The 27,892-nt window shown below is 35.4% G+C and overlaps 1 protein-coding gene across 14 annotated transcripts in view; it reads left to right on the top strand.

Moving 5' to 3' along the window:
- LOC117339993 (Kv channel-interacting protein 4-like) overlaps nucleotides 1–27,892 on the top strand; it is a 420,070-nt gene that overhangs the window by 372,582 nt on the left and 19,596 nt on the right. For 11 of the 14 annotated variants that reach the window (XM_033901720.1, XM_033901721.1, XM_033901727.1 and 8 more), the window contains one exon: nucleotides 26,979–27,103. In XM_033901720.1, the coding sequence (XP_033757611.1) occupies nucleotides 26,979–27,103 (125 nt within the window). Of the gene's footprint in view, nucleotides 1–7,474; nucleotides 7,945–17,365; nucleotides 18,759–26,978; nucleotides 27,104–27,892 lie in introns of those variants that run through there. The other 3 variants (XM_033901731.1, XM_033901733.1, XM_033901732.1) reach the window with 3 other exon arrangements.

Raw genomic sequence — 27,892 nt, 5'->3', positions numbered from 1 at the left:
CAGCACGTGATCTTGATAATGCTGGCATCATTTATCACATCTGTATGCTACACTCCATAGCGATAAGATTGACAGCCGGTTAGGGGCCGGCGATACTTTACCGCAAAAAGTGCAATCAAGCTGGTTAATACGGTTGAGATTCAAACATTTGGTAGAGATCTATATCATACTTGTATGTGTTTATCTCCAGTTATACCTATTGTTTGGCCCATCCCCTAACTATTCTGACAAATTCTTTATTTGCCGTTGAAAATAATGTTTCTATGTATTTATCTCCAGTTATACCTATTGCCTTTTTGTCTATCCCCTGACTACTCTTATAAATTGCATACATGTATATGCTGTTGAAATTAGTGTTTCTATCTTCCTATCACCAGTTACACCTATTGTTTTGTACATCTCCTAACTTACATATTGTATATATTCCTATCACCAGTAACGCCTATTGTTTTGTCTATTTGTTTTACATATTGTATATATTCCTACCACCAGTTACACCTATTGTTTTGTCCATCTCCTAACTTACATGTTGTATATCTGTTGTTGAAATTGATGTTTCTATGTACATACTTATGAGCCGTAAGGCTTCTAGTTAAATAAACAATTGAATTATTGAACCGCATTTTCCCTAGCCAAGTGATTGTGTTACACTCTACACTCCAAATGGAGTTTGACGCAATCAGAAGACTTAGCTAGTGAAGATGACTTTACCAATAAACAAACGATTTACTCGAAGGCGCAGGGCGAATTTTATTATAAATTTCAATTATATTAAATCAAATATCGTAAAACTCCATTACCATCCCGCTATGTTTTCAACAACAGGCGTACAGTGTAGTCACAGCTAACCGCAACACAAAACGATACACAACTCATCATTTCGTGTTACAATCGCAAGCTGTTGGCAAATTTTGTCTCCGAATCACCTTGACGAAACCCCCGCTATTGCCTATGTCCAGTTTTTACATGTTACGGTCTTTAAATGACAAAGAAGTAAAAAAAAAAATCGCATATCTAGATATCATGAGTGTTATATGTCATATCTACATATCATGTGTGATATATGGCATATGGCATATGGCATATCTACATATCATGATAAATATATGGCATGTGGACATATCATGAGTGATATAAGGCATATCTACATATCATAAGTGATATATGGCATATCTACATATCATGAGTGATATATGGCATATCTACATATCATGAGTGATATATGGTATATCAACATATCATGAGTGATATATGGCATATCTACATATCATGAGTGAAATATTGCATATCTACATATCATGAGTGATATATGGCATGCATGTATCTACATATTATGAGTGATATATGGCATATCAACATATTAGGAGTGATATATGGCATATCTACATATCATGATTGATATATGACATATCTTCATATCATGAGTGATATATGGCATATCTACATATCATGAGTGAAAGATTGCATATCTACATATTATGAGTGATATATGTCATGCATGTATCTACATATCATGAGTGATATGTGACATATCTACATATTATGAGTGATATATGTCATATCTACATATCATGATTGATATATGACATATCTTCATATCATGAGTGATATATGGCATATCTACATATCATGACTGATATATGGCATATCTACATATCATGATTGATATATGGCATATCTACATGTCATGACTGATATATGGCATATCTTCATATCATGATAAATATATGTCATATCAACATATCATGAGTGATATATGGCATATCTACATATCATGAGTGATATATTTCATATCTACATATCATGAGTGATATATGTCATATCAACATATCATGAGTGATATATGTCATATCTACATATCATGAGTGATATATGTCATATCTACATATCATGAGTGATATATGGCATATCTACATATCATGACTGATATATGGCATATCTACATATCATGAGTGATATTTGGCATATCTACATATCATGATTGATATATGACATATCTTCATATCATGAGTGATATATGGCATATCTACATATCATGACTGATATATGGCATATCTACATATCATGAGTGATATATGGCATATCTACATGTCATGAGTGATATATCGCATATCTACATATCATGAGTGATATATGTCAATCTTCATATAATGGGTAATATATGTCATGCATGTATCTACATATTATGAGTGATATATGTCATATCAACATATTATGAGTGATATATGGCATATCTTCATATCATGAGTGATATATGGCATATATCTTCATATCATGAGTGATATATGGCATGCATGTATCTACATATTATGAGTGATATATGGCATATCAACATATTAGGAGTGATATATGGCATATCTACATATCATGAGTGATATATGGCATATCTACATATCATGATTGATATATGACATATGTTCATATCATGAGTGATATATGGCATATCTACATATCATGAGTGAAAGATTGCATATCTACATATCATGAGTGATATATGGCATATCTACATAACATGAGTGATATATGGCATATCCACATATCATGAGTGATATATCGCATATCTACATATCATGAGTGATATATGTCAATCTTCATATAATTGGTAATATATGTCATGCATGTATCTACATATTATGAGTGATATATGTCATATCAACATATTATGAGTGATATATGGCATATCTACATATCGTGACTGGTATATGTCTTATCTACATATCATGAGTGATATATGTCATACATGTATTTACATATCATGAGTGATATATGTCATTTCTTCCATATCATGAGTGAAGTCAATGTAACTCAACATAGAACATCGTTTTCAGTTTTAAGATTTGCTATGATAGATCCTTTAATACAGGTGTGACGTGCTACTATTTCTGTGGTACGTTCTAATGTGTTTTACGTCTCGTGTAATCGATAACAAAGACGACTTCATTAAACTTACAAACAGTTGATATTGGACGTGATGTTTTTATATTCATGAGGGGTTTATTAAGTCAAAATAGACAGCAGGATCAATTATGAAAACAAATTCGCCAACAGACATATATTGTGACAGCGAGTAACATATGGCCTCCTAATTCTGCATAAAACCGTCATATCCACCAGTGGCAAAATTAATTGTTTGCTACCACATGCATTTTTTGTCGTTCATAAATCGACTGCTGAAAATTAAATAATGAAGAAAAGAAGGTGATTTTGCAGATGATTCGCTATTTGAATGAGATGCAACGTCCTTGCCAGAGTTATTTGAAGACAAATGATTTGTTGTTTGAATGTTGGGGGACATATGATAGTTATAGATGTTCGTAGTATCTAGGTAACTTCGCTAAGCTCGGTGATTTGTTGATCACATCGTCCGTACAGTAAACCTGTCTTTCTCAATTTTAAACTAGTCATGCTATTTTTTTTTTTTTTAATTTGCCAATTTGAAAATCTTCTACATTGATTATAGTACAATTGTAACCCTACGTCCCCATCTACAGTGCATGATTCGATATTTTGGCCATGCCCGAATATCACCATTCCCATTGTAGAGCTCGACACCCTTTTGAGATCCCAGTTTATTTATTATGATAATAGACAATACCTATGATCACATCATTCAAATCCCTGTTCCCTTCTATGATATATTGATCGTATTAATTGTTCTAATTAAGGTACCTTAATCACAGTCCTTTTCTCGGATTTGATTCTTAGCCTTACCTTAGCATGTAGTGTGTCGTACATGAAGCACAAGACGTTCACTCTTCCTGAACACGTAGTCTCATTATCATTTTAATGGTTGACTTAAAATTCGATATCGCCTCGAGATTACAAAGATCCCCATATATGTAGAAATAATGTAACCTTTGGAACTTAAATACGAATAGTCCCCTCCAAAGAAAACTGAAACACTTACCGATAAATCAGTTACAAAGATATGTAGAACTTCTGATAGTCGATACATTCTCATTAAAATAAAATTTATCTAGATTGAATCACAAATGAAATCATTTTCCATGGATGATAAAAATGATCATCTATGGATATTACTTTCGTTGGTTTTTCGTCATAATGCTCCTAGAACACTCAATAACAACACTGTTTTGTTGTAATTGATGTTGTTGTGAAAATTTCAATATAGAAACTATAAACTAGTGATCTGAGTGGGAGTAGCTATCAGAACAAAGTGGGTTTCCAATGTAGATGGTTTAATATAACATTGAAACTTCCCCTTGGTCGGACATAGTCGTACAATGATAATCAATATAAATGTACCTCGCATATAATCAATATTTTGAAAGCAATACCAAGCCGGTGTTACAACCGCAGCTTACAACATATAATCAACCGGTGTTTAGTGAAATCCATCCAACTTTTCTCTGGTGTGCAATTTGGCAATAGAATCACATCTAAAGTATCTGATTACAAGTCGACGGCTGTCTTACCGTGATCACAATGAAGCAGACGTCAGCGACCTCAGACGGACAAGTCCCGCTGTGACCGTCACGGAACGACTAGTAGATCATGTTAGGAGACTAGACATTGGACAATATTCTATTGAAATTACGAAGACGTCTTTGACATTACCACAATCTTTATTGGTCGAATGCCCTTTAGTTCCAGCACTGTTCTGAAATATCTTTGATACTCACATACTGACTCAACTGAAAACATCAAGAACATATTGAATATATACATCTGTATGTAAGTGTATGTGTGACAATTATCTTCCTTCCTTATAAGGGCTGATGTCATCTTTTTTTTAAATCATTATCAATTAGCTGTCCTCGGTACAAGTCCTACACTACTTGTGCTGTCAGCCGTTTAAATTCCCTGGAATGATACAATAGTTCATATTAAGGTGGGTGGCAAGGGGGCACTACCAATGAGACAGAAGGGGTATGACAGAAGGGGTTTATGTTCATAGTGTAACAATGGAATAGAACGTATGGGGACAATATAGGTCTAGATAGAGGTTGTCAGATGGCTCAGCGGTAACATACTTGGCTTTTACCCAGACGGCCGGGGTTCGATTCCCTGATGAGATGGTGTCGCCTGCCCGACCACGTTGGTTTTTTCCTAGGTACTCCTGTTCTCCTACAATAAGATACCTTTCGCACCTCCATCGATTGCAGTTGGTATAACTTGTTTCATAATTGTTATAGAGTAAATAAAGTTTACATTTTGAATAGAGGTGGAAAGTGTTAGGTCGGAATGTCATCCAATTCAAAAACAAGTCACGTCCTTAATTGACACTGGCTGTTGATAGGGCGTTAAACAAAATAACAAAATAAACCATAGTATAGCTGTTTCAAGTTTGGTTTATGTATATAAATATATTGAGAGAGAGGGGGAGGGGGGGGGGGGGTGTAGTATAGCTGTCTCAGGTTTGGTTTATATATATATATATATCGAAAGGGGGGGGGGGGTAGTATAGCTGTCCCAGGTTTTGTTTATGTACAATGTATATATACAATGTATATTGAAAGAGAGGGGGGGAGGGGTGTAGTATACATGTAGCTGTCCCAGGTTTTGTTTATGTGTTTATGTATATATATATATATATTGAGAGAGGGGGATAGTATACATGTAGCTGTCCCAGGTTTTGTTTATGTATATATATATTGAGAGGGGGCGGGGGGGGGGGGGTGTAGTATAGCTGTCCCAGGTTTTGTTTATGTATATATATATTGAGAGGGGGCGGGGGGGGGGGGTGTAGTATAGTTGTCCCAGGTTTTGTTTATGTATATATATATTGAGAGGGGGCGGGGGGGGGGGTGTAGTATAGCTGTCCCAGGTTTTGTTTATGTATATATATATTGAGAGGGGGGGTGTAGTATAGCTGTCCCAGGTTTTGATTATGTGTATCTATATATTGAGAGAGAGAGAGAGAGAGGGGGGGGGGGAGTACAGCTGTCCCAGGTTTGGTTTATGTATAAATATTTATTGAGAGAGGGGGATAGTATAGCTGTCCCAGATTTGGTTTATTTATATAAATATATGTGTACTTATGTAAAGCTATTGACAAGCTTTCTCGTTCATTATTAGGCTACTTTATTCATAACACCAACTTGGTTTAAACCACTCTAGGATGTTTTAATAACAAACAGTAGCAATAACAACAAGAAATAGCTCGATAGAGAAATCGCTCGAGGTGAGAAGAGCGATTCAATGGGAAATTTTAGTAGCACGATTCCCGGCGATTGTAACATGGAATAAACAAATATATGTTCTAATGTGTAAACATGTATTCCTTCTGCAATTGGCATGGGGAGGCTTATATCCATACTTCATCTACTAGACGACCACAATATCACTATGAGGTCCTGACACGGTTAAATAGCATGATTGATGACTTCGTTTCTAGACTTAATCACTCTCAGCGATAGGAAATGGATCAATACAGACAACCAGGATACAGGCACACGTAATTATTCCATATTTCAATCCTGAAGTGTTAAACCTATGAACCCAATCTGTGAAACCTAAACCGCAATCCATAAAGCTAGTTACTTTTATTTATAAATATTTATTTGCATGCCGGATGAACTTTTTCATCAGAAGGATTTTGTTCTGTTGTCTTCAGGAAACATGAAATGAATAATATCTTTTTTTCTGACATTCATTGCATGCCTGCATTGCATTGCATACGTAAGGTTAAGTTGTTCAACGAGATTGATTGATATGTGTATGTTGTCAGGTTAAAGTTGTTGCGCTGTTTTCTTCAATAACCCTAAACACTTAGGGCTACACCTTGTGCTTCAATAAACACATGCCAGAGGCGTGACGTCACATATCCGCCATGTCTCTGAGCTGTTTTGGCTGTAAGAGCTAAACACAAATCTGTTTTAGTAAGACTGCAATCTCGCTAATATATGTATGACAAAAACCTGGTAACCTTTGTTACTCATATACTTACTTTAAATTCCTCGTGCAATAATCACTTAAACATAAGACGATGAGTTTATAATTAACTTTGTAAATAACATAGGAATAGAAACAAAACGTAAAAATAAGTTGTTTACTTGTCACAACAAATACGTGTTACCTAAATGTGCGAGAGGTAATTATATTAGCCCAGTAGTATAGGCGCACACCAATATCCGCTTGTAGACGAGATCGGTAGTTGGTCGTGATAGGCGAGAAGTACGCCTGGCTACAGAAGAATCTTTCAATCAAAATGCAGTTCTGAAATAGTTTTGAGCTGTTGATCCACGGATATTGTACTAAGCTGTGGTAAAGAATTGCTGCTGTCTAGATAAGTTCGCTTGGTGAATTTGTCAAGATACTATACAGGAAATGCTGCCTGTAGCGCTAGCTACCGGAATATCTGTTTTGACATCTCGAAAAGACTGTATTTCGTTCTATGAATCATTGGACATATTTATAAGTGTACATTCTTGTCTCGTCGATGAAAACAATATATAAACAACCAAGACTCAACAATCTTTGAAGCATTATATCTTCCAGAGAGAGGTATTATTTTCTAGGAAGTGATTACATCCTGATGCCATGTTATTGGCTGTAAGGTTCGACAGATGGTGATGGTGAATTGTAATATTAACTGCTCGGCTTTAATGTATACGTTGTTTGTTGTTAGCGTAGGGATTCGTATCCTAGCTATTTAGTGCGATCGTTAGGAGGATTCTTACTAGGGGAGCACCATTATGTGAAGCCCCAATACCAGTAGCTTCAACAGACATATGTATGGTTGCTTGCATTTATCGATCAATACTAGGGGATTTAAAAGCCTGCCGCCGATCGCTTAGGCACTTCTTTCGAGCAAGGGGAGATATTCCGGATTGGGTTTAATTTTTTATGCGGATGAAGACACAGAAACTCTACGCCTCCTCCTACTCCTCCTCCTCACGGTTCCAAAACTGTATACATGAGTAGATGAACAGGTCATGGGTAATACTGTTGGACTCGTCAACATGGGTAATGCCGGAGTAGGTACACGCATGACTTTTTACACCTTTTATACTTGAAATACATTTTTCACTTGTGCACTACTTTTCTTATATTTTACTGAACGGATGCTAATCATGTAATTATAACTTTATCTTCAAGTTTAAAATCGTTAACATCTCAAGGATTGTTTTCAATTATAATGTCTTCATTTTTTAATTATGTTTTTCTATTTCGGCAACTACGATCAAATTTAAAGTCAATAACTTTATAAAGAGAAAACTGTTTATTCTGTAGGACTATTTTCACTACAGATTAGAACTGATATTTTCACAAAGCCGATCACAGTGACATGTGGCACGAAGCATAGTCGCCAAGTCTGGCTCGATATGGTTGGGTTTGTATGGCACGTTCATTAACGCACTCTCCACATCAGCACAAAATGTTGAATGATATTTGCATGAACAATACATGCAACTAGTTTATTTCTTATGTTGATTACATCTTTTCTAGTATACAGTTTTAATCTATTTTGATGCCATTGACTTATAATCGAATTGAATGCAATGACACTGAGTTCTCCAACCGTTTGATTTCTCCTTCCCGCCACTAACGACACCAATGATTCTATTGTTTTGGATTTACAGCAAGCTCAGGTAGCAACATTCCAAAACTGGATGAGTATGTCTAATCTCGAAAATTGTATTGATATTAACCAGCGTGTAATCCTCTGTTTAACAAACTCGGTCATACACTGCATTAATTTTACGAGAACCTGTCGGTTTAGTAATATGTCTCCATAAGTTCCAATCAACGTCATGATAAACAATAGAGCAATTTAACAAAGGAGAATATTTTTTCCTGAACATCAATGCAAAACTTACATTTAAACCCTTTTGTTTTTATCCGAGCCAACAAATCTGAGTGATATGGGTTGATGTAACTTCTCAACTATTGTTAAATAAAGATATTTTGAGATATTTCAATTCTAATTGGTCACGAATCAATATCTTCATATCTTGTTAGATACCACTTTTGATGTCATTAAAAATGCCACGTTGACAACAACTACAGCTAAGGCTTACGATATTGCATCTTCTCTCGATTTCCCAATACACATTTACACTAGTATAAAGTACTTTAGTATAGTTTTGCAGTGCTTCTTTTGCATGCTCTTGATCTGTTCTCTCCTCTTCACCCTTTATGCCATTGATCCCTGAAGTATAACACTACATAGTCAACTATCACGCAAAGAATTTCTAGTCCGTAATTTCATTCCTTTGAACTACAAGTATACCAAAGTTCGGGCCGATTATTATCTTGTTTCAGTATAGTACACGTTTCTTTAAAATCCATTACACTTTATATAACCGATTTTCTGTCTTCTCATAAACGACAACACTTAAAATATTGATGGCGAACATTAAGTAAATAGGTATTGGAATATTTATTATTTTTGCATTGGATCATGGTTCTTTGTTTATTGCATTGCAAGTCATGAGTAGAAATGTTGAAGACCTCTGCTTATGCTTAAGGTAATTTTCTTGTAATTGACGATGAATATTTATACATAAATATTCGTATTCAAAATCGACTATTTTATATGAGAGCGATGGCATACTTCTATTTTTATAACAGGAATTAATATACAGAAATAGTCTGCCATGCCAGTGATATATAAATCATACCCAACAGTAAGTACCATCATTATTGCAAATATGAAAACGCAATAAAATGTCCCTATAACGAACAATAGCAGTTCCTCATAATATTAAAATGTCTTTGCTTTCTTCGGCATAACCACAATATATATTGTATCAGCTTACAATGATGAAATCACCAATGGAAGTTTTACGTCAGATAACAATGCAATGACGTCACGTCAACAATGGCTTGATTTGAGGAAATGTCAGAAATGCAACGGTAAGAGGGCAAACAGTACAAAAGAAAAATAATAATTAATTACTTTGGGTTGCGATATTCCCTTGGTTTATTGAGGGTGATATCCTAGGGTTGTGATAGGGGGATCCCTTAGTTTAATACAGGAGGGTATCCTAGAGTTGTGATGAGAATATTCCATAGGCTTAATGAGGAAGATATCCTAGGGTTGTGATGGGAAATCCCTTGGTTTAATACAGGAAGATAGCCCAGGGTTGTAATTAGGGTTTCCCTTGGTTTAATACAGGAGGATATCCTAGGGTTGTGATAGGGGGATCCCTTGGTTAAATACAGGATAGCCTAGGGTTGTGATAGGGGGATCCCTTGGTTTAATACAGGAGGAACCCTAGGGTTGTGATAGGGGATCCCTTGGTTTGATACAGGAGGATAGCCTAGGGTTGTGATAGGGGGATCTCTTGGTTTAATACAGGAGGAACCCTAGGGTTGTGATAGGGGGATCCCTTTGTTTAATACAGGAGGATAGCCTAGGGTTGTGATAGGGGGATCTCTTGGTTTAATACAGGAGGAACCCTAGGGTTGTGATAGGGGGATCCCTTTGTTTAATACAGGAGGATATCCTAGGGTTGTGATAGGGGATCCCTTGGTTTGATACAGGAGGATAGCCTAGGGTTGTGATAGGGGGATCTCTTGGTTTAATACAGGAGGAACCCTAGGGTTGTGATAGGGGGATCCCTTTGTTTAATACAGGAGGATAGCCTAGGGTTGTGATAGGGGGATCCCTTGGTTTGATACAGGAGGATAGCCTAGGGTTGTGATAGGGGGATCTCTTGGTTTAATACAGAGGATATACCATAGTTATGATAGAGAGATTCCTTGGTTTGATACAGGAGGAACCCTAGGGTTGTGATTGGGGATTCCCTTGGTTTAATTCAGGGGGATATCCTAGGGTTGTGATTAGGAAATTCCCTTGGTTTAATACAGGAGGATATCCTAGGGTTGTAATTGGGGAATTCCTTTGGTTTGATACAGGAGGATATCCTAGGGTTGTGATTAGGATTTCCCTTGGTTTAATACAGGATGATATCCTAGGGTTGTGATTGGGGATTCCCTTGGTTTAATTCAGGGGGATATCCTAGGGTTGTGATTAGGAAATTCCCTTGGTTTAATACAGGAGGATATCCTAGGGTTGTAATTGGGGAATTCCTTTGGTTTGATACAGGAGGAACCCTAGGGTTGTGATTGGGGATTCCCTTCGTTTAATTCAGGGGGATATCCTAGGGTTGTGTTTAGGAAATTCCCTTGGTTTAATACAAGAGGATATCCTAGGGTTGTATTCGGGGTTTCCCTTGGTTTAATACAAGAGGACATCCTATGGTTGTTATTGGGATTTCCCTTGGTTTGATACAAGAGAAACCCTAGGGTTGTGATAAGGGGATTCCCTTGGTTTATTACAGGAGGATATCCTAGGGTTGTAATTGGGGTTTCCCTTTGTTTATTACAGGATATCCTAGAGGTGTAATTGGAGTTTCCCTTGGTTTAATACAGGAAGATAGCCTAGGGTTGTAATTGGGGAATTCCTTTGGTTTGATACATGAGGATATCCTAGGGGTTTTCATATGCGAATTCCATTTGTTTAAAACAGGAGGATATCCTAGGGTTGTAATAACCGTTCGACAAACCACTATTTTTCTCAACCAAAGAATATCCATTCTCGAGTATATATCTCCTATATCACCCTCAAGGGGACGAACGATTCTTTCAGTTCACTTTCCATTAATAGTAATTCGCTTGTCATTTAAAACGACAATGCAGCTCTAGGGAAATGCAATTCTAAACATCTTTTTTAGGAAATGAAGAATTCAAATAGTTTTACTGTAAATGAAGTTGACGTTACCAAGTTTGTATCCGTTCAATGTAATGTCTATGGTTGACCGCTGAGCCCACCACTTCAGAATAATTATTCGTGACTGCTTTCTTACTATTCTTTAGTCTTTGACACGCAATATCTTTGCTTAACTGACATTTGCTACCAAATGTATACAATGGACGTGGCTCCCTGTGTCCCTAGACGGTCTTTCGTTGGGCACTGTATATCTCTAAAGTCATGATGAGGTCTTAAAATCTTGATCGATGTCGGAGGTCAAGTAACCTATATCTAAACGAGTACATGTGGGACGAGTAGCTCCCTAGGAAGTTCTATGACGTGTTTTGTATGGTATGATAGATCATTTCACATATGCGTAATAGAGTACACTAATGGTCTCCATGGGAATATCTTACATGTGGCTTCTGAAATTTTGTATAATATGCGTTATTTAGTCTAGTTACATGGTCTGTGTGTAATATTGATATCTGTTAAGTCAAAACAATGCTTTGGTTCTTTTATGTCTAGCCAATATTGATGAAGTTGATTGTGACTCCCAAATGTGTTGACAAACCGCCCGGTTGAAATATCAAGTTCGTTGATTGCAATATAATGTAGTGCTTTCAAATTGGTAGTTCAATGCTATTCCTTCTCTGTATTAATGACCTTCACCAAACGTTTAGCTAAACACAGAATATTTGCCCGTGTCAATGAGTTATATACAAATCGCTACGCCGCTATACACGCGCACTATATGTATGTACAATGTATGCATAATGGAGACTAATTTCTAGTGTGACAATCGACAATCAATCAATACCAGTCTTCAACTGTTCTGTACTTATATAAATGAGTATATTAACAGTTGTTAACAATAAAGTTTGCTACAATGTAGGCACCATCTGTTGTGATGTTTGATAACATCACCAAGCTACAGACCATTGAGTTAATGTAATATATATATACATACATGTATTACTTAGATATATTCCGGTTGTAATGTATTCTGTTTAAGATTCCCACTGATGTCGAGTCTAACACGTTATGGTGATTTAGACCTATTGTAAAGTGATATATATAGTTAGTATTGACAGATTCATATCATGGATGTCGCTTATTAATAAGTTAAATGTGACGTAGATGATATTTCAGATACAAATACACAAGAATTGGTAAATCAATATTCTTAATTATATATTTGTATCGCTTCATTATACGTATAATTTTTAAAAGGGTTATATTTTTAGATATATATTTCTATTCAAAAATTCTGAAAAATGTCGTATGATGCGTTACTTACAGAAGTATCTTATTAATATCAGGTGCTGTTGAAATTGAATCGCAAACCCATATACATGTACGCTTATTCTTAATCACCAAGCGTTCGTTAATATGTAAGCTGGACAGGTGGGTACTATTTATTCGTGAGGCCTCGCCGACTGCTGAGTACATGCTGGTTGATGTGGGAATGTTGTTTGCTTGCAATAACGGTCCTTTGGGGATAATTTAATCACTTATTTAAAAAATAAAGTCCGCATTTTCGTTTTACGCCCTAAAGTATTTTATGTGATTTCTTTGCCAGTACCCCGGTTTTGTATTTGAGGAATTGCAATTATTAACAGCAAATATAACTTAACATGGAATGTTTACCACTTACTCCAACTGGACAACTGAATCTAAATTAATACCTCAAAATTGCTGTAAACAACGATACCTCTATATAGACAAGTTGGTGTTTGAACTGAGGCAACACTCAGTCCGTGAGACATAACTATGACATTAAGGTTACATATCACGACTGTCCGTTTCTGCCATATGTTTCAGGTATCCTTATATATATTGTTCTTTGAAGGAAGATACTCGACAAAGGTATACATTTATAAACATATGAAAACCTGCTAGATTCAGTTCCACTGTCTATTGATTACTATTCCTGGCTTAATTGTATACATTGGTTTGCAAAATTGTTTTCTCTTCTTTTCAATATTCAGGATTTATTTTGAATTTCGAAATATGTAATTTGAAAGTTTTGCTTTCACATTGTGCGAATGTAAAACTAACCATAATATTTTAACATATATGTATGTATATGTGTGTAAGTATCGGATATATAGAGGTTACACAACGAGTGGTTGTTGGATATGGAATTTATTTCACACGAGTAAGTTATTTTTTTAAAGTTACAAAAGATACGAGCTTTAGCGAGTGTTTTTTGCCACTTTTAAAAGATAACTTACGAGTGTGAAATAAATTCCATATCCAACAATTTCGAGTCGTGTGACCTGTTTCTACCACAATAATATCGGCTTGAATCAAAGGGAGACGTGGCCAAGTATAATTTCGCGTATGCAAATAAAGTGTACCGGTGACGTCCGGGACCCGGTGACGTGACGTCATTAGATTATTGATGACGTCAATAACAATTGCAGCTTGGGTCAAAGTTCACCGTGTTAGCCAATCGAAATGCGTACAGAGTTTATACCACGTGTGGTATAAACAGATTGTTAATCAACAGCTGCGGTGATTAACTGATGGCCTGAGAGTTGAATAACACAGGGTATTGTGGTAGAAATAACAATAAACCCTGCACCTTGAGAATGATAATAGTTGGCCAACAATGCATCATACTACGGTTCTGTTGGCTGATATACGTTTTATAAACAATGAAATATTGATAATCAACCTGAATTCACAATGTAAAATGTTGCAGAATTTCCTATCTATCATATAAATCCACTGTACATGTATTTCCTTAATATGCCACCCCTCAAATTACATGAAAGCATACATGGAAACATTATATCCATGTGAATAGATGATTTCTTTCCCGAATGGCCTATGTACATACTTCATGCGTCGTTTGTTTGAATATACATTGTATTTGATCTCAATGAGCAATGACTAAATATCGTTTTCTTTTAAAATATGACAATTCGACAATAGAATCCAGAACCAGACCACGATTTCAGGTATACAAACTTAGACAGTAGAATCTGGAACCAGACTACTATAAATGTGTAGACCCTTAGAAAATAGAATCTGAAACCTGACAACTATAACATGTATATAACCTTAGATAAAAGAATCAGGAACTAGGCTACTATAAAAGGTGTAGAACACGAGACAATATAATCTGGAACTAGACTATTAGTACAGGTGTATAACATGAGACATTTTAATCTGGAACCAGACTATTAGTACAGGTGAAGAACTCGAGACAATAGAATCAGGAACCAGACTATTAGTACAGGTGAAGAACTCGAGACAATAGAATCAGGAACCAGACTATTAGTACAGGTGAAGAACTTGAGACAATAAAATCAGGAACCAGACTATTAGTACAGGTGAAGAACTCGAGACAATAGTATCAGGAACCAGACTATCAGTACAGGTATAGAACTCGAGACAATAGAATCAGGAACCAGACTATTAGTACAGGTGTAGAACATGAGACAATATAATATAGAACTAGACTATTAGTACAGGTGTAGAACACGAAACAAATCGGGGTGATGCGGTTGATTCTTGGTTAAATGTCATCAGAAACAAATAAAGTTTAACAAGTCAATGGACAGGGCAATGCCTTTTAAATGGAAACAATGTTTATTTCTTATTGATCTTTTGCTATTTAAATGTAATGGAGTTTTACACGCCTTTCAGTCTCCATACAACACTTTTTTCAGATAATACCTTGCAATGGTGGTTCTTTTAATTAGATTTCTTCATATGGGCACTGTAGAGTGATTAATACATAATTTTTAACAAATGTTCTTATCAAGGAACTCATAAACTATTCAACTACTGAAATTACGCACATTATGTTCTGAATTTGTTTGAAATGTGTCAGTCGGTATTGATATTGAAACGCTTAATCGATTTTCTTAACCCTTTCTGTGGCCTCATCAGACTACTGTTATGTAGTTCATCGTTGTGATGCACAACGAATGTGATACAGAATTGGAAGAATCATGTGTGTACAATTGTAAAGAAAACAACACCAAAATACAAAACAAAAATGCACATTGCTGTTTCCGGTTAGCCGCCGATTTCTTCATTTTTATTAAATCAATGTCTCGTACAGTCGTCATTCAATAAAACATGGCCTTTATGACCTCTCATAAATCTTTTACAATGATAATTTTTCCTTAGTGAAAATAAAGCTAGATTCTGTACAATTTGTGATGTTCAAGGCAACATTTTTGGGAGTTAAATCTCATCATGGCCGATGCCACGTTCCAGCTGAGCAAGCTTGATAAATGCACGCCACTGCTTCAGCGTTAGATTAAGGAAGCTATATGTGTTACATACGAAAATCTCATGGTGAAAAATCAATGTTAGGTCTACAGAGATGTGGCAATGTGGTTGATATTCCTGTGTTGAACTTCGTGCAATTATTGGTAGTCAAGTACGTGCGTTTAACACACGTTTGCTCAAACAAATTAGCCTGTCAACAAGCTTTTGCTTCACATCTTCACATTCAATAAACTGTAACCGGAACAACTCTTTATTGCAAACGTTTTTCCTTATAGATTGGGTTAAATAGGTTCTGATATTTGACAGAAATTTGCCTACCACTATCTTGCGATTTGAAAACTTCTTTTTTCACTACTTGGTGATCAGAATTGAAAGCATTTTTGGAAGGGAATGCTTGGCTCCTTGTCAGTATAAAGTGACTGGGATAGACATTAAGCGTCCGTGTCAAAATCATGACTCTTCATATGTTATTCGTGTGTTCATTGGTGTTGCGAGCAGATTAGCGTGAAGTGTATTTGTACACGATTTAATATGTTGTTGCATTAATGACATACATGACATAGAATGACCGTTATATTAGTATCAATGTTAATTTTAACTTGTTTGTAATCCCTAATAAAGTAAATGTAAATTGCGTGGGTTGGTGTTACATGATGGCAGTGATTGAAATATCAAGGACACTGTGTTTTACATACAAACAAATAATTAACATTAGATATACCCAGACGGATATACATAATATTAACTGTTCGATACAAAATCAGAACGAGGCCTTACAATCACAATACCATAGCAACCTACACAATTATGCCGTTGCTATGCATGGCACGCAACGTTCCTATCAAATGTTCCCTATATTGGTGTAAATCACGTTTAGAGAATTTGTTCTACGGTTTATCTCCATACTTGCTCCTACTTCAGACTTTCTTATCTGATACTCATTGTCTTCGTCATAACAGCCGCCGTTTAGGAACTAATTGATATACGTCAGACCGCAAATGTGATTTACCAGTCTAATATCCCTTGATGTTTGTGTCGTCCATAGTATAGATCAGCGTTAATCAAAGTCGCAAACAACACACGAATCAAATTCGGTCCGGTATTCGATTTAAAAGAGAAGTGTTGCTCAAAATAAAAATGCTGCCATGTTAAATACGACGCACCAAACGGCTTCGCAGCATATAGTTATGGTGACAGTCGAGAATAGCCCTCCACACGTTCATGTATGTCTTTCTTGACGTTGAGAGCTATGTCATAATATGACTGTATATGTATGTGTGTCCCCTTTTCCCCATGCTCGGCACCACAGTGAACGGTATCGATTGTGGAGCACTGTACCTCGCCTTCTGTGAATGCCATTCATCAGGTTCTGTCACCGAGAATCCATCCACGGCGGCGACACCATGATCGAGGATAATTATCATAAACATTATAATTTGAGACTCTTTAAATATTCAATGTGTGTAATACTGAAATTTTCAGAGGACAAGTGGAATTAATAATCAGCAGCACCGGGTACCCGGTCCTTCCTGGGTACAGCTAATACGCCAGCTACAGACTAACAGACATCGCAGCCTATAATCAGTGCGATAATTATGAAGGTGTATGTAGATATGACTTTGCGAGAAAGTGTTTAGTTCTAACGCATTAGTTTGTATGGGTTGTTTGGCTCGTGAAGGTTTTTTTATGGACAAATAGAGATTTGATGGTTTTTCTTAACTAGACAATTTGTGCTGATATTGGTCGCGCAATGGTTGCCATGCATACCTGGTAAACCGTTTGTAATGACTTGCGGCTGCTGATAGTCCATGTGGCTATTTTTGAAATCCTAAGCTGTTAACATACGCTGTCAGTGGGATATGGTAGTTTCATTATACAATCTTTACTGTTTTCTTTCATGTATCAACGCGTTGATCTTCCAGATGATACAACCTCAGTTGAGTGTCTTTCCTGTCGAACAGATAGCCGTGGCCGTGGAGCCCTGTACACTGTAGATGTAAATAACTCGTTTGTAAACATGTTTTCAAAATTTCATGAAGACTGTACAGCTTTCATCCATCTCCTCCATTTTCTCCTTCCTGTGCTGAGATTGGACTGACTGGATTACGTTGCTTCAGGACTTGTTGCTGCTTTATCGGAGAATTTGATTGATTTTTCGTGTTTTAAAGACGACCCTAGTATCGGAAAAGCATCTATTTGTGATTGATTCCAGTCTTTAGATTTGTGACGAAGAAAATCCAGATAATATTTCTACCATCGATTTTTACATAGGACAATCTCTGCTGGACCAAGCATCGAGGCTAGTGTCGACCAAGTGTGCTTACTGAGAAAACAGTTCCTATCTATAACATTGGACTACATATAGCTCGGATGTACACCAGCGCACGGGCGGCTGTATCGATGAATCGGGAAGTGTCACAGCCCTGATGATGATATTATTACGAACAGAATAAGAGCATAAATTATTCAGCATGTATAATTGGTTCTTTGCATTTGTGATTTTCGTTTCTAATTAAGTTACATTTGCTGTTAGTTTTCGCTGGTGATTTAAATGCAGCTCAAAGAAACTGTCATTCCATAACACCATGGAATAGGTTTGGTACGACCACAATGTAGGGGTTTAGTACATTTTTTTGACAAGGCCTCACCTCCGATTGACTAGATATAGAGACTAAATTAATCAATCCGGAAACAACTTCATACATGAACAAACTTTGGACATTAGCTATGTTTACCACAGCTGTGTGGAACAGGAAGTAATCTGCTTCTAGCATTGTGTTTCTCATTTGAACGTCTTGCCGAGACAAAATGGGAGCTATCTATGACAAGGTTCTCGATATAGGTAACACGCAGTGTTGTGGTAATTGTTTGTGTAAAATACAGTCTGGCTGTATCTGTCTGTATGCGTTTGTGTTGTACTTCTCCCGCTTCCCTGTAACCCTGACGCAAACCCCACGTATATTAACTGTGGTGTAACTGACATTCGCTGTTGTGATGTACAAATATCGATTCCTGCAAATTGACAATATGCTTTGAGGTTCTAACCACCTGCAAAATCAATCATGTGTTGTTATCTATATTTACCAATACTTGGGATAATTACTGGACCATAATTTATTGAAGGGTAATAATAGAAGCCACCTTTGTCGTCACAGATTTCAACGTTGCGCTGTGTCACAAATTGTTTGATCACTGAAGAGCCTGTATCTATTATTGTAAACAAAATCGCTTGTATGATCAAAACACATATGGCATCAATAAAAGAGAAATAATATATTCACTGCGCTTGAAATCTAAATTATCAATTTGATGTAAAAATAGTTTGCTTACGGCAATATCGTATTCCGTTGACTTTTAAAGGACAACATAACGTTAATATCTTATCAAAGGATCTCAATTTTCAGGTTGTGAAAATGCCTGGCTATGGTTCTGTTCATGAAAATCTTTTATTTTCGCGATTTTTGCGTTGCTTATATTTCCTTTAATTCAGTGAATGTTATACTGCATTTCTTAAAAAAAATGTAGTTTTTTATTAGGATATACTTATACAAAACGACAGACATCCACCTGATAATCCTGCCGTCGGAAATGTTAAATTGTATTTACTCAATTTAACCTGTTTTAGTGACAATACATTAGGCTGGTGTATATATTGCAAATACATTCCTTGATGAAACCTAAAATTTAAAAAAAAAGTTGCACCTGGTGTCGTCATTAGATTATTCTGGATATAAAGTTTCAGTATGTTTTTAAAAGATATAATGGATGAAAATATGCCAAAGGCCATCACTCAATACATATACCAAAACAGAAACTAAAGACTAAAAGTAAACATCATAAAACTTATTGTAATAGTTTTCATGTGTTGTTTTTTGTCTCGGTAATAGTAAACGATAATAGGAAAGTAGAAAAACAATACTGAGTACAGCGTTATCATGTTCCTAAAAGGCATTCACATAACAGTGAAGTTTGGTATTGATATATTTTAACTACCTCCATCTGGAGTGTGTAATTATTGACATGGAACAATGCTTTGTCATTGTACATAGAATACTAATATTTAATTAGCCTGCTTGTTCTAACTGAATGCGTTGGCCGCCGTGTAACACTAATTAGATAGGTGATTAAGAGACTATTCCAACAGATTGAGGACGTTTATTGATATTTGCTAGCGTAAATTAATTTCCAACTGATAATTGAAACAACAAAGCAACTTACTCATGACAAATTGTATATTGAGACAGGGAAGATCAGTATTTTATAAAACCAGTCTTACTACTAAGAAGTTTACGAAGAGACGACCATTTCGTAACGCCACGTAAACATACTGTATTTGGAACCTACTTTAGATATATCCAAAATCCAAAATCTTTTGTTTTTAATGCACTTTTTAACAGTTTAACGCTATGCAAGGGATCGATCGGATAACACTATCCAGTAATTTTATTTATCTTACCTAAAGATGAAAAAAACATTTCACCGAACAATGTCATGCGTATGTCTACCAACAGCAGCAACAATAGAGTCATGTGTTTGAAGTAATTGCCTGGTAACAGAAATTGAACTACGTTGTATGGAGGGCATAGTCAATTGGAACAATTGTAAAAGCAATAAATATCTTCCTTGACAAGGCTGTTCATGCGACAAGTTCATTAATGCTGTCTCGTAGCATAAATCTAAATCGAGTATCGAGGATGATATATGTTTTGCTATCGTGGTTAGTGTGACGCCTTAGTTTCTCAATACAGCGATATCTTTATAAAACAAAGTGTCATTAAAGGCCCTTTTGGAAGCTAATGTAGAGGTTATCGGTTTGTTTTGAAGTCTACGTGATAACTCTAATCCATTACAATGCCGTTACATTTTTTTACTAATACCCTGTGAATACTCGACAAGGGTTCAAATGCAAATTGTTTAATTCCATTTTATGCCAGATTATTGCCACTGTATCATGTTAAAGATGGTGATGACTTTGGTGGCATTATTGACTACATCATGATAAACTTTTGTTTTTGTATTTTTTTTTAAGTGTTATAAACAGCTTGGGTGTAGTTTGCTATTTTGATCCATATTTACATTTATTGGAAGGAACTTTACTGTCACATACTAAGGTATGAATACCTTATTTTCCCTTGGGATCTAAATGCATGATAAGACTATTGGTCTGTACTGAGGGCAATTGAAGGTTAAGAGCGTGACCACACTGCAAACTATATTAGTGATACGGTCTCCAAAGCAATTGTTACATTTTAGAATAATGTCCCTGAGGCGAGCCACTCATGATAACGACCATAAAACAAAACATATATTTTTGAATTATGGTCTTATTATTGTACGAGATACGAAATAAATCGCAATTGTAATAATGCCATAATACCATAAACAAACCAACGAAGCGAAATTTAATTCACCTTAATAATATCTTTTTTGTTAGTCAATTGATGTTTTCTTCTTCTTTAAAAACAGGAAAATATTGAGAATATCTTTCTTTATGGTACAAGGATGATACCTTCCGCTAATTCAAATGTGGTTTTGGTTTCATTGCACAGTAATATGGTCGCAGTCATGAAGATGGTGTATATGGATAGTTGGACAACCCATAGGCCTTTTTAAGAAAACAACATAAATATAGAAAATATTGACGGGTCAATGGAAATATTTATACAAATAGCTTTTTGAAACATACTGTATCAAGTCAATAGTGACCGATATACGGTATTGAACATAGCTAGAGATGACGAACGACGTTTTGTGAAAGACGTCCACAGGGCGTTGTGCCATCTACAGTATTTCTAAATATTTCGGTATGATTCTTCTTACTTCTAGTTGCCCGCCAAATCAATTTGTTCTGTTAATATCGATGATAATATCCATTTTCGCACTACAGATATGTTTATGTTTGCACTCAGCTTTCAATTAACGACCAGTGTAGCTCACAATAACTGACCTCAATGTGTCAAAACACAGTTTTGCAGAAATGTGTTTAGATAGTTTTAAATATAGATAAATGTGTGATTCTAAGATAAGGTATTCATACAAAATGTACATGTTATACTAATCATTTATCGATGGGAACCACAATACCCCCCAACTGCCTGATCGAATTAATTTAACAATACACAATTATGGCTGTATTGTGATGTCACTGATATTTTGCAGTATTATAAAGTGTTAAAACTACAGATGTACAACGTTCAGATATTCTTGTCGAAAACGATAGATTTGTATCTAAATTTCAATGCTTCAAAACTCATACACAGCTTAATTGACATGATCTCTGCTTCAATGGAGTAACATATTGGAGCCTGAACAATCATCAAATTCTATAAAACATAATTATAATACACCGGCCAACCTAGAATATCTGATGGAAACCACATGTTATTTTGGCCGCATTTAGCATTTTGGCCTAGCATATTTAACTTGATTTAATCGTGCAAAGGTCAATCGGGTGCAGGTAGGGCTTACAGCGGAATGTAACTAGGTAACATCTTTCTAAAAACAAAATACATTATTACACATCACTCTGATTTTGTATATTTATATTTTACCGATAGCACTGGATATCAACATGACCTACTTGGCATAAGGTCGCAAAGAAAGTGTTGTAAAACTGGCAGCCCTCTACAACTTTTCAGTACACTTGTTCCCAAACAGATAAGGGTGTAATATGTGTTTATATTGGTATACTCTTGTTTTGGGTTTGAAACACTTACGTATATATAGTGCTGCATTTTCATATTTCATTTTAGTAAAAAAAAATTCAGTATTATGAATAATTGTACTTTAAACATTTATATTGGATTGACATTTTAATTAAGCCACAATTTTATTTTTTGAGATATTTTGTCAAATGACATGTAGTATGGCATTATTTTTTAACCATAATGCACTTGGCGTCGAGGGCATAACTTCATCACGAAAACATGTAATATGTATATTGATTTCCAATTAGCATTGCCAGCACTCAAATCATACCGATAGCAATCTATGGAACGTACGTACCATAGTCAACAGACTATCTGTATAAGTGATCATAGGGTCCATATAGCGAGGGGATTTATCAGTTCATTACCAATAATTTACTGTCTGTAACATAGGTTACATCTGTTTCCAATCACTGAACCATGGCGTTGTATCACATTGGGAAAAGTTTCCCATTAAACCTCTTGCCATGTTGAGAGTTCAAAGCGGCAAGACAAATTGGCTCTCTTCATATATTTTGGATGGGTAGTTGATGTATTTTCAACCTGCGCTTCTCCTCCTGGATATATAAAATATGCCTGTTTACAAACGAGGTTGATCTTTCCCAAACTAAACAGACTTTGAAATGTTTGCAATGTTTGTGCAGAAAAAGGCGAAAGGTAACAATATATATATAGTGACATTGTCCGAGGCTATATTAGAATTGACGCATTTTTCCTATGTCTAAAATAAGTATATTGTGAATTAATTTTAGCGAATAAATATGAAGTATATCTTATACGAGATTTATCAATGCACACTATAATATGTACTTACATTTTTTACTCTATAGATTGATCGTTATGTCTATTAGAGCTAACAAAAAGGAAATTAAGTTAATTGACGTCAGAATGACATGCCGATCAATATATTATTTGACGCTGACATCAGAAAGCGTGACCATAGCGACAAGAATATAGTAGTCGTTTGCTAAACCTACTTCTTTCATCAATGTTTACAACGGTCGCTGCTGATTAAAAGGGCCTGTTTCCAGTAATGTTAATTCTCCATAGGAGCCTGCCCCCGTATAATTTCTTATCTAGCTCAACTACAGTTTTTTTCTTTTCCTGAAGAATAATTTTACACCTTTCCGACACCCAGATTTCATAATGTCAGTGAAAACGTATTTTTATAAAGTTTTACAACGGCATGGGCAATGCACCACCAACAGGAAATTTGAATCAGAGAAGGGGCCATTTTGGAAACAGGCCCTTTGAAAGTCATACCTAGAATCCTGGATAACACAGTTCAGAATTACAATATCGGAATTACACTTTTTAAGACCTACAGCGACGCGCAAAAAATATTCGTGAACAATAGTTTTATTCTTATATTTCAACCCTTTTGACAAATTTTTAATGAATTTGTATGACCTTTCAATTTTATTTCTGGAAATTGCATAACCTTGTAGGAAATCGCTTTGCTCCTTCCCCTGATGATCTTTTCATAAATTGCTGTAGACTATTTCAAAATATAGTGTACGTTACATTTATAAAATGTTTGCATCGTCAGTATTATGTGAGAATAACGAACAAAACATCGTTACACTTTTGCTACGGTGTATGTATTATTCTATTTGAGGTAAATAAGAACGGCATAAGTGTGTACAAATTCAACTGGTGGAATAGTCTTCTAGAGTACGGAATTTCACAAAAAAACTATTGAACACAATGTCATAAAATAAATCATCGTAAAATTGACAACAAATGCATGAAATATATTGTAAAAATAGTATGTTTTTAAATACTATTTTGCATGTCTTTGTAAATTTCGAGTGTCGTTGATGAAGCAGAAAACGTGTATCATTATATTCCGGAACTCCTAAGTCTTTTATCCGGATACTATTTCAAGTGTATTCATGTATTTCATTATTTATTACCCTCTGATAGTGTAAATGTTTCAGTATTCATAGCAGTATTTAAAACTGATAACATTAACGACGAAACAAACTAAATTACTGAACATAAATCACATAAATGTTGCTTAATTGAAAACGTGAAAAGCTAGCCTGAAGACCTTATTCATCGACAACCAATGACGTTGAAAAGTGAACGCATCATATGTCTTAACAATATATAATCAAACAATATAACCCATTAGATAAAATAAGAAAGTATCGGCTGCCTATGCAACGGTCATTGTATGAGAATTTTACGACCCGTAGTAACAAACAAGGTATACAGAAAGTATTTACAAAAATTATATTAGAATATCAAACAATTACAGCGCATGTCCTTGTTACCATAGAAACAGTATTTGTCATACAAGGTAAAAATAAAGTATTTATAATATTTGTGTTAGAATATTTAACAGTTACAGCGCATGGCCGTGTTACCATATAAAGAGTGTATGCCATGCAAGATATACATAATGTTTTCATAATATTTATATTAGAATATCAAATCATTACAGGACATGACATTGTTACCATAGAAACATTGTATGTCATACAAAGTATACATACAGAATTTATTAGTTTTATGTTTGAATATAAAACTGTTACAGGGCATGGCCTTGTTACCATAAAACATTGTATGTCATACAAGGTATACAAAAATAATTCATAATATTTGTGTTAGAATATCAAAGTTACAGCGCATGAATGTGTTACCATTGTATGTCATAATCATGTTTTGCTTGTCATATCGAACAGTATTTCGTTGCATTGGTTTTAATTACATATAAGAAACGTATGTGCTCTCGAATGTACATTTAATGATGTTCTACTAATAACCTATATAAACATATCAGTTCCCAATAAGCTAATGCATGCATCACATTTCAAGCTGTATGGTAATTTAGTTGTTTGAATAGGCCATATTCTTGACAGCATGTCTGTTAATAGATAGGCTTTTGTTTAGCTTTTTCATTGATGCGCCTAACTTTTAGTTTTTTTATATTAGCCTTTTGATAATTTCTGAAAAAGTACTGTATATGTCTGGGTCTATGTGCCTTTACCTCTCGTATTCATCTATGTATTATAACTTTATGCATTTAATATGCATGTGCACACTGTAAACTTTACCAGATTACACCGTTTGTTAAGGGTCGATGTCTTATCATATAGTCTGCTTCATTTACTGTTTGTAAATACAATGTACATACACGTAACTTCTACCTTGTCTATGCAGCTTTCTTTGCACTCTACTGATAGTTCGACCGATGTGAGTTTATATACCTGGTTTACACAGGTAAATGTCAACACGCTAGATATACCAACAGAACCACTCGGAACCGCCCGATGAGATAATTACATATCCCTGCATGGTCTACAGTCATAAAAACAAAAGTTGAAGGCACGCGCTATTCCCAAACATACAAGCTGCCGGGGCTTGCTGTTGATTTAGAATACAAATGATGCGTTGGCGTAGTATTGCAGCATTCAATCATCATTATATGAACAGTATCATCTTACTTACTGCCAAAACCTAATGTATTCCCTTTTTAATTCACTTTAAAGTATTTTCCCGTTAGTCATTCATTTCTAAAATCATTTGCAGTGTACACACCGATAACATATCACATACTGAATGCATGTACATGTATATTTAATTTATTTGCATAAGATCAAATAATATCTCTCTTTTTGGCCATCACCTAAGGCTACTTTCTGAATAGATGTTTCCTTGTAATTACATACTAGTAGTACCTACTAAAATATCTATACGCATGTTTACGAGTCATTTCCACGGTTTGGCCGAAATGGGAATTACGCCTCCCACACTATAGATATACATTTTGAGCATATTGGCATCATTCCAGTCGCCATAAGCGGAATAAACAAACTCCAACATTTAACTTCCTTCCCTCAGTGTTAGAGTGCTATAGACAGGAACTACTCAGAGGTAGTAGCATGGACTGGTGTGATTACATCAAGATGTTGGTTAGAAACTACCTCACTGAACCGCGTACATCATCAGAGTCTTGTATCAAACTACAACACATCCATTGAGTTGAATAGTTCAAATTCAATTGCGAAGATCGTGTACATCTTACTCCTCCAGTCCATTTAGGAAGCTTAAGTGTATACAAATTAAACCATTTATAATACAATACACATACAATATAAACTATAGGCTTTGACCTGATCTAAATATAACATCCCGTTAAGGTTTTCATATGCTCTTAAGTAATTCAAATGTAAACATATAACCCCAACACTATCGACTGGACAAAAAGTATTGTAAATGACGTTATCAAACGGCAGTACAATCAGCCACATTTTCATTGTAATGAAATTCACTGACTTGTATAAGGTACTGTTGACTGTATTATCTACAATAGATCACAATCTGACCAGCATTGGCTTCTTTTACAGACCATGAGTTTGACGATCTTGAGATGCAGGTGGTGCGGTATAAGCCGGAGGGGCTGGATACGCTCTGCCGAAATACAAAATTCTCCAGGAAGGAACTGCAGATAATGTACAGAGGATTTAAACAGGTAACTTTTCTTAAATTATATAAGTACTAATAACTCTAAAGATTAAACGGTGCAATGTTTACATTACTTGGCGTCTGCGTTTACTAATGGGGTCTTGTCTAATGCGTCGACAAGAAACCAATGCCATATTTTGAAAGGTAAAGAAAAATTAAAACATTGATTGTTTCAATGTATGCAGAACAATGATACATTAGCGACTCTCGTGTCCTCAAAAAGAAGGCACACAAGTTAATCCACATTTACATAATGATTACAACACAAGTCATCGCCCTTTTAATATGTTATTGGTAAGTAAATGTGTATTCGTTCATCATTCCCCGATATTCAGGTATGACCTTCTACTGCATTATCAATAAATACTACATAGGAATGCTTTTCTGTAATCTGTAGGTATGTCATTGGATTTTATACAGATACATGGGATAGAATTTACATTTATCATAATATCCTATCACACATGGGAGCTTACGAAAGTGGTTTATCATCTAATCTATCACTATAGCAATGTAAATTATACTCTGTTACATAATAGAAGATCTCTTGGGTTTGTGTGTTCTGGAGAAAAAAAACGTTTTAAGTACCTCAAGAACCCTTTCCAGTATAAGCATAAATCTCATCTGTTTTTGTCCATTTCCTGTAGCGGTTGGAAGGACAAGTACCCATAAAGCATGCGAAATTCAATTAACTGTTTTGTTAGTTCTGTGACATTTCCTTGAAGCCAGAATTCAAATAGTAGAAATGCTTGCCTAGTTCCAATAATTCGTCCCTAAAGAGCTGAGGTAGCTTTTC

This window comes from Pecten maximus, chromosome 12 (genome assembly GCF_902652985.1).
Source record: "Pecten maximus chromosome 12, xPecMax1.1, whole genome shotgun sequence".
In the NCBI taxonomy this organism is placed as follows: Eukaryota; Metazoa; Mollusca; class Bivalvia; order Pectinida; family Pectinidae; genus Pecten; species Pecten maximus.
The sequence above is the reverse complement of the archived record's forward strand: the minus strand, read 5'-3'. Positions and strand labels throughout refer to the sequence as shown.